This window comes from Echinops telfairi, unplaced genomic scaffold (genome assembly GCF_000313985.2).
Source record: "Echinops telfairi isolate 266 unplaced genomic scaffold, ASM31398v2 ScPeMD7_9;HRSCAF=40, whole genome shotgun sequence".
Classification (NCBI taxonomy): domain Eukaryota; kingdom Metazoa; phylum Chordata; class Mammalia; order Afrosoricida; family Tenrecidae; genus Echinops; species Echinops telfairi.
Window position 1 is genome coordinate 29,113,370 of NW_022103906.1, and position 8,566 is coordinate 29,121,935.

General features: G+C 40.0%; 1 protein-coding gene across 3 annotated transcripts in view; it reads right to left on the reverse strand.

The window, feature by feature from the left end:
• The window catches only part of HOOK3 (hook microtubule tethering protein 3), a 124,824-nt gene that overhangs the window by 105,215 nt on the left and 11,043 nt on the right, over positions 1–8,566 (reverse strand). For all 3 annotated transcript variants that reach the window (XM_004707566.2, XM_045286646.1, XM_045286647.1), the window contains one exon: positions 7,206–7,291. In XM_004707566.2, coding sequence (XP_004707623.1) covers positions 7,206–7,291 — 86 coding nt within the window. The remainder of the gene's footprint in view (positions 1–7,205; positions 7,292–8,566) is intronic.

The window sequence follows — 8,566 nt, forward strand, 5'->3', positions numbered from 1 at the left end:
AGTTTGACAGTTTTTATTTGTCTTACATATTAATGGTAGTTAAAAGGTCTAGGACAGTGGTTCTCAACATTCATGACCCCTTTGGGGGTCAAATGACCCTTTCACAGGGGTCGCCCGATTCATAACAGTAACAAAATTACAGTTATGAAGTAGCCTTGAAAGTAATTTTGTGGTTGGGGGTCACCACAACTTGAGGAACTGTATTAAAGGGTCTTGACATTAGAAAGGTTGAGAAGCAAATGTCTAAGGTATAATTATGGGAGTGAAGCCTACATGGGGTTGAAGGCAAGATCAATCAATGGGAGAAGAGAAGGATTCAAGAAATGGTGAGTTATGAAGGATTCTCAGGGTATACATTCAAATTACCAAGAATTTCGAAAACCAGCATTGGGAAAAGTGTCAGTGAGCCAGGATCTCAAACTGTTGAGATATAGGAGGGAATTTCCATCTGGCATTTGTTGATTAGTAAAACTGAACCATGGATCATGGTGCTCGTGAAGAGTAGTGAAAGAACCATGGACTGTCAAAAGAACAGAGAGACCTAGTGTAGAAGGATACCCAGAATGCTCTTCTGAAACTGTATCAGAATGGCTGGTACCGCAGAAGGACAGACACAGTGATTGCAACAATAGACGCAAATGTAACAACCATGAGGACGGCACAAGCTTGAGCAGTGTTTCCTTCTGTTGTGCATAAGGTTGCTATGACTCAGAACTGACTCAATAGCACTTAACAAAAACTAATTATTTTTTTTAAAATTAATGGATAAAAATCTAATTATCCACGCATGATGTCAGCCCAGGCATAAGGCAGTTCAATATAACCCCAAATCCTGAAAACAGATGACAGGAATCTTTTCAACAACTAGTGCTGGATAATAACAATGTACAAAAATATATGTATATAAACCTGGGCCACAGCCCAGCAGATACAAAAGTAACTCCAAGTGCATGAGGCCAAGATGCAAAGACTGAGAAAGACTAAACTACGAAGTACCAGGGGAAGGCATAGGAGAAACTTTTAGTGAGTCTAGATTTAGAGAACATTTCTTAATATGATGTTAACCATTGAAAGGAAACAAAAACATGATTTAAAAAATCAATGCATTAGATGGCATAAAAAATGTTTAATGTTTGCTCAGCAGAAGTTACTAGTAAGAAAATGAAAAAGAAAGTCACAATATTTTAAAACATGGATTTGGTAATGGACTTGTACTTCAAATAACAAAAACTTCTCATCTCAATAATAAGAAGAAAAACAGCCAAACTTTAAAAATGGGAAAAGAAAAAAAAATTTTTAATGAGCAAAATACTTGAACAGACACTTCATCAAATGCATGGCAATAAATACCCCAAAAGATATTTAACACGAAATAGCCACAATAATGTATAATTGATCAAGGATTCACGAGGGCAGGAGAGGGAAGGGAAAAAAGACGAGGTAATACCAAGGGCTCAAGTAAAAAGAAAATGTTTTGGAAATGTTGATGCGACATGTATACAAGTGTGCTTAATAAAACAGAATGATGGATTGTCATAAGATTTGTAAAAGCCCAGCAAAAAAAAATGATTAATAAAAAAAAAAGATAATTTAGCTTCATTGAAGAAATGCAAATCAAAATTACAATGTAGATAAAATACAGATTAGGAGAAATTTTTCATGAATTTTATGTTGACTAAAAGCCTAACACCCCCAAAATGTTTACAACTTAACAACAAAAGACAAACAACTCTATCAAAAAATGGGCATAGAACTCCAAAAGGTAGTCCATAAATGAGGACATCCAAATGGCCAACAAGCACATGAGAAGATGTTCAACATCACTAGCAATGAACTATCCAAACCAGCTGCTGTTCCTTGGTTCTGACTCAGGGTGACCTAGGTGACAGAGCAGAACCCCCTATGGTTTTCCGGACCGTGGTCTTTACAGGAGCAGATTGCCAGGAATTGCTGGTGGGCTCAAACCACCAACCTTCTGGTTAGCAGCCGAGCACTTGGCCACTGCACCATGGTTCTTCTCATTAGCTAACAGAGAGAGGTGAATCACAACCAGAAGGAATCATAACCAGAATCATACCATCTTACCTCCATTAGAATGGCAATGATCAAGAAAGATCTAATGTAATTTTAAAATTGAATTGTATGTTCTGTGAATTATATGTTACTAAAGCTTAAAAAGAAAGCAGGTATTGTTGAGACACTAAAACCCTGACCCAAACTGAGTAGAAAATGGTGCAGCCACTGTGGGGCATCGTTTAGGGTTCCCACAAAAGGCTGACCACAGCGCTACTTTAGGACCCAGTAATCCCAATCCTAATCCAAGGTATTTATACATTGCACACGTATGCGCAGAGGAAGTGAAGAGAAGAACATACACAGAAACTTGTACCCCCAGTTCGCGGTAGCCCTTTTCACAATAGCCAGCAGATGGAAACACGGATACGTCCATTAACAAATGAATAAACCCAAAGTGGGATAGACATGCCATGGCATACTAAGCAGCCACAAAGAGAAATAAACTTCCTGAGGCATGCCAAAACATGAATGAACATGAAAACAGTATGCTGATCAAAAGTTTATGGCAAAAGGACAAATACTGTGCTGGAGTTCACTTATATGAAATAAGCAAATACATATAAAGCAAAGATTATTATTAATGGCGTCATGGGGAAGTTGTGGAACCAAATGATTGGATTAAACTCAGTATCTGCATAATTAAACTGCCTGGAACTCCAAGTTTGTTTGGTGGAATACAATAATCCACTCAGGCTTTTCACAGGTGCCTGTCATTTGGCTCTTTAATTGCTAGAGGCCTTGGGAACCAAGAGTGATTTCCTTTTGTGGTCAAGACAGGATGCGGAAGAAAAACATTGTAAGGAAAGGAACCTTGACACAGCTGTCTTTTTGTACAAAGTGAACCCAATCAACATCTCTTCATGACAAGAGTGTTACACAGAGAACTGTTGTGAAAGGGTCCCAGAGCCAGCTTCATCTACGCTTCCCAGACAAGCTGTTTGTGGGAAATCAGGTCCTGGTACCAAAGTTTATCTCAGAGTCGTAGGACATCTGAATTTCAAATCCATACACTGATTAAAGCTGTTTAAATGTCAACCAATGTTTTATGACCCACTTCCTGAAAGGATCTGTGCTATGATTTGAGCTCTTATTAGTCCCTGAAAACACTCACAATCAGCCCCTCAATTCAAGTATCCACCAGAGGCCCATTCCCTGCACCTAACCCTTCCTCACTGCAACCTCAACAAAGACTAAGGAAGCAAGCGACCATTATAATTACTCTGTTTCTTAGGCGCTACCTGTCTTTGTTAGGTGTTCTTTAGTTGAAGTCATCAGTACTCACATATGTGGGCTGGTGTCCCCCTGAATTCAAGTGCACCGTTTTTTTACCCCTTTCACTCTTCTGTCCCCCTCCCCCTGCCCTTTTCCTGAATAAATCTTAATCTCATTAGCAAGTGCTGGTGAAGATGTACTATAACTGAAGCTCTCATACATGGCTGGTGGGAAGACAAACGGTATGCTCATTTTAGAAAGTCTAAATTATTGAACACGTATTACTGAGCATGTATCTACCACATATAACCCAGCAGTTCTATTTGAGGTATTTATTTACCCAAGAGCACTGAAAGAATACGGCAATACAAAGACTTGTATACTAATGTTTGCAGAAGCTTTTCTTTTTCTTTAATTGCTCTAAATCTGAAATTGCCTAGATGCTCATCAACCAGTGATAATGGTACAATGACAGTGACTTTGCTTTCAGCTGCTAACAAAAGAACTGACAGTTCCAATCCACTCAATGGCTGATGGAAGAACAAACTGGCAACTGTTCCTACAGATTCTAGCCCGGAAAACTCTAAGGAGCAGTTCTCCTCTGCACATGGGCTCACTTAGTCACACTGACTCGGGGCACCTACTAACAATATAGTCACACAATGAAAAACTACCCAGCAACAAAAGAAATTAAACTATCAATATGAGCAATAACATAAGTGAATTCAAAATAATTAGGATGAGGGAAGGAACATAGATCTTCTTATCGCCCTTCACACAAAGAAAACATACTGTCTGAGGTCTGAGTTTGATTATAAAAAAATCCCAGAAATAAAAATTAATCTACACAACAGAAAGCAAATCAGTGGTTGCCACAAGTAAACCAGCGTGGTGCAGTGAATTTATTGACATGGTTATTCCAGCCACACTCTTTTTAACTTCCACCAAGTGACTGGATGGGACCATGCAAACAGGTGCATGGATCTCTGAAGTGGAGACTGGTCAATTTTGCTATCATGTTGGGTATAAAGTGAGTCATCTCAGAAACAGAAATGAGGATCTCACAAAAATCAAGAAAGATGAGCCAAGAGAAAAGCGTGTCCTTGGTACCCCAAGATCTATGCATGATGAGCCTCCACTATCCAGGAGATGGAGCTGTGATACTGGAGTGCACTGGCAATGCAGACAGCAGCACCAAGAGGCTCTGGAGGGGGAAAGTTGAATGCCTTCAATCACTTAACTGGGGGTGCTGGGCTTGCTGCAAGGAGAGTTGGTGGTGTAGGGGATTGGGGCATTGGGCTAGAATTGGGGCATGCATCAGAAATTCAAACCCATCGGATGTTCCATGGGACAAGGAGGAAGTTTTCTGCTCCCATAGATTTTCAGCGTTGGAAACCTAAAGGAGCAGTTCTACTTTGTCCTACAGGGTCCCTTTGAGTCAGACTGACTTGATGATAGTTGGGACACAAGTCTTGCCTTAAAAGTGCTCAACTGCAGCTCTGTGGATCAGCAAGCTTCACTCACTGTCAAACATAAAGAGCAAATGCTGTACAATTTAACTTATAAGCTCAAGAACAGGTGAATTTAACGGAAGGTTTTACTTTTACAATTTAAATCTGAATTACAGCTATTTATAGGGCAAGTGGTACTGATTAGGAGGGAGCACATGATGAGAGCCATCTGGGTACTAGAAATGTTCTACTTCTTAATCTGAGTGATGATCACATGGATGGGTGGATTATGAGTATATATGTGAGGGAGTTTCGAAAAGTTCATAAGAAAATGGAATGAAAAGATACTGGCATTTTTCCATAAATTTTTTGAAGCTCCCCTTCCACGCATGCTTGTGGACACACACACACACACACACACACACAGATGTGTGTGTATGTTGTTGGCTGATGTTGGGTTGGCTCTGACTTAGGAGACTTTAGGAAGAACAGATGAAATGTTGTCTGCTCCGGTGTCCTTTTCATGATGCTACACAACCCTGTAGATGTATGCACACATACAAACACTGCCACTTTAAAGTATGCTTTCTGTGTGTATGTTATACCTCAAGGAAGAAGGGATACAAAAGTAGAAAACCAAGTATTGAGAAATGTACCTACAAAATTTGGTAAGTTAAAATAAGAACTTTGCAGAACATGTTGTATGCGATGATCTTGTTTTGATAAAATAAACACATGCACTTTTCTGTCTGGATGCAAATGACAGAAATCTATCTCAAACTAGCTTAAGAAAATTTCATTTATTGCTGCCTACATTTTGAAAGCTCACTTAGCTAGGATCATGTACCCACAAATAATTTTTATTAAGAACTTCAGTGAACCTCTCTCAACTATTCGGACTAAAAATCATTAAGGCATCATTCCTAGGAGTCCATGAACATTTCAAGATCACTCTCAGAAGAGTGCTAGAACCGAGTACCCAGGTTTCACATGCAGTTCTACTATCTATGGAGAGGTACCACCTACGTTAGGTTATAGAAGAAAGCAAAAACAGGCTCTGGTTCTCAAGCATAAGCCCCCAGTTCTAAAGCCACAGAGGCAGATTCTCTGACGACTTTAATTCTCAACAGGTGCACAGGGTCTCAAAAGAGGACACCTCCACATTATGTCAAACTCAGTGACTTGTCAAAGTCACAGGTAATCCTTTATTTATAAAATTTGTAGGTTAAAAAGTTGAAAACAGCCATACAGTAGTATCAACTTTATAAGCTGGCAGGTGTTCCAAGTACTTAGAATGAAAGGAGGGAGTGTGTTTTGTATGATCACACACAAGTATTTCATTTCTTTAGTCCCTCAACAAACATCAGTACCTGAGAATGAGCCATAAGAAACTACTTATATTTGGCCACTTTTTAATTGCAAAGCATGGCAATTTCATATGGTTCAATCAAAAACCAGGTATTGCTCAGGTGCTACACAAAACAGAGTGTCAGGCTTCATGTAGCACTTATAGTCTCTATGTGTGGATGTGTAGTGGGGGTTGCAGATAACATATAAATGTGCAAACATAGGTTATCCCTGACTTTTCAAAGTTCATTTCACACTACTTTGCTTTTATGAAAAACCTATATCGGTGCAGGTTTGTGCTAATGGGGGTGGGGATGGGGGAACGTGTGAGGATTTTCAGTTTTATGGGAAAATGGTGAAGAGTGGAACTAGTACCTGGGTGTGTGTTGCAACAGGCCTCAAAGAGGCAATGCATGCCTGGAGCAGCAGCGGGTATCACCAAGCTCCTTTCCAGGGGGAACTGCACTTGGCATTAAGAGCCCACGGCTTTGATATCTATCTGTGAATCCTCTGCCAGTGCTATTTCAGATTTTATGTGGAATTTGGGGTGATGTAATAGGTTATTTTTTGGGACTAGGAACGCTCAAAAAACGTTCCATATAAATGAACGGTAATTATTTCTTTGCTTTATGTTTTTGCTTAAGCCAGGTTTCAGAGAAACACTCTACTTTCGCATAGTGGAAGATGTCTGTGCACGGAGCATCAGACAGTGTTGGATGCTTCAGAGAACACAAAGATGAAAGGGGAGGATTTGCTGAATGAATACTCTAGCCAGTCCAATGGGATAATTGCTGTTGTTTTATATAGGTAAGTCAGGGGTCTCACTGATAACATGATATTTGAGCAAAATTCTAGAGGAACTACAGGGAGCTAGTGTCTACAATGGAAAATGCTGGTCATCAATATGACCATTTTTGCTTAGAGTAGGCCCAAAAGCACAAGAATGATAGTATTAAAGCCACTGGAGTATCATAACAATTACAGTTCTAGTTAAACTTTCAATCAGTCAATCCATATTTCCCTATGTTTCACATTAGCACTGTAATTTTGGTGCACGTTTTCAACTCCATAAGTAGCCATGTATAAGAACATACATAAAGATAAACCATTCATCCTTACATCTTTTGAAGAACCTGGGCCATCACAACCCCACTCGTTAAATCTTCCACGGTCTGGCATGGTGCTTCTACATTAAATGTCTGGATCTGGAAAAGAACAAATTCTAGGGTTAACTACTTAAGAGATTTCTTAGACTGCTTTTTGTGATTATCTCCTGCAGATTGTTGTAATTTTCCTCTTCTGGTGAAACAGAAACTGTGATGAACATTACATGGCTCCCGTTTTATCCTCTTATAATCAACCAGCTAAGAAAAGCATAGTACTTTTATCCCCTCTACTAGTGGCAGCTTCAGGGCCTAAGACGATATGGACAGAAGCATGCTTGCTCAAGCATCCGGGAAGGAAAAATCAATCACTCTTGATGAGTATGCTGCCCCAATTGCCGACAGCAGTCATGTTACAGTGATGAAGGGACTCAGGATAAGGTCAATGCAGTAGATGGTAGAGAGGAGAAACAAAAAGAAAGCAGGCATTGCAAGTCAAAATTAAACCGCTGGATTAAAAGCCCTCCACTTATGTGACACCAATGTCTTTATTGTTTAAACCAATCAGATTAAGGCTTCTTTTATACTCAGAGCTAAATATGTTGACAAAGACACAGATGTCACACTTACCATTGTTAGATTAATAATCATTTCTATTTGATGTCATTCATTGTTTAATATGGACCTTCTGGCCATATTCCTTCCTTTTGTGAGTACTGTAAATCCTAGGTTCTACACCTGTGGTTATAATCCTATTTTGGAGGGAGTTATCCATTATTAAGATTGAGGTGGGCTATATTTTTGAGCTATATTCACACCTTACTCCCAGGTGAATCAGTTCACGACTCTTTGTTTTCTTGGGTACGCAGTCTGCAAAAGGCAAAAACCACACTTCCATCAAAGCCATCTTTGTGACTAGGCCCTCCTCACTCAACATGTGCAGGCTAGTACTGAGTCGCTGGTGATGAACACCAATCAGATGCCAGTGATCATCCAAAAAGACTACTGGCCCAGGACTTGGTAGCCATCTCAATGGGAGTCCCAGCTTTGGGGCCTGGTTAAACAAGCAAGACCTGCTTTCACCTGCAGACATTTTACTCTCTTGCCCTGGATCTGGCATCTGGTTTGCCTCTGCCTGACCTGTGGCTCTGGAGCTGAGTTGCAACTTATCACCTGACCCGATTTCACCAGCTTCCATAGCTGTGTGGATGAGGCGAATCCTCCAGAAAGACATCTAAACTTCAGGTTTGGGACTTAGCACACAGCCATGTGAAGCATTTCCTTTAACAGTTTATGAGTTCTTTTGAGATATTGCAGCAAATCCAGAACCCTGGGATGCAAAGGAATCTACTAAGGGAGAGGAATGGTGGTTGACAT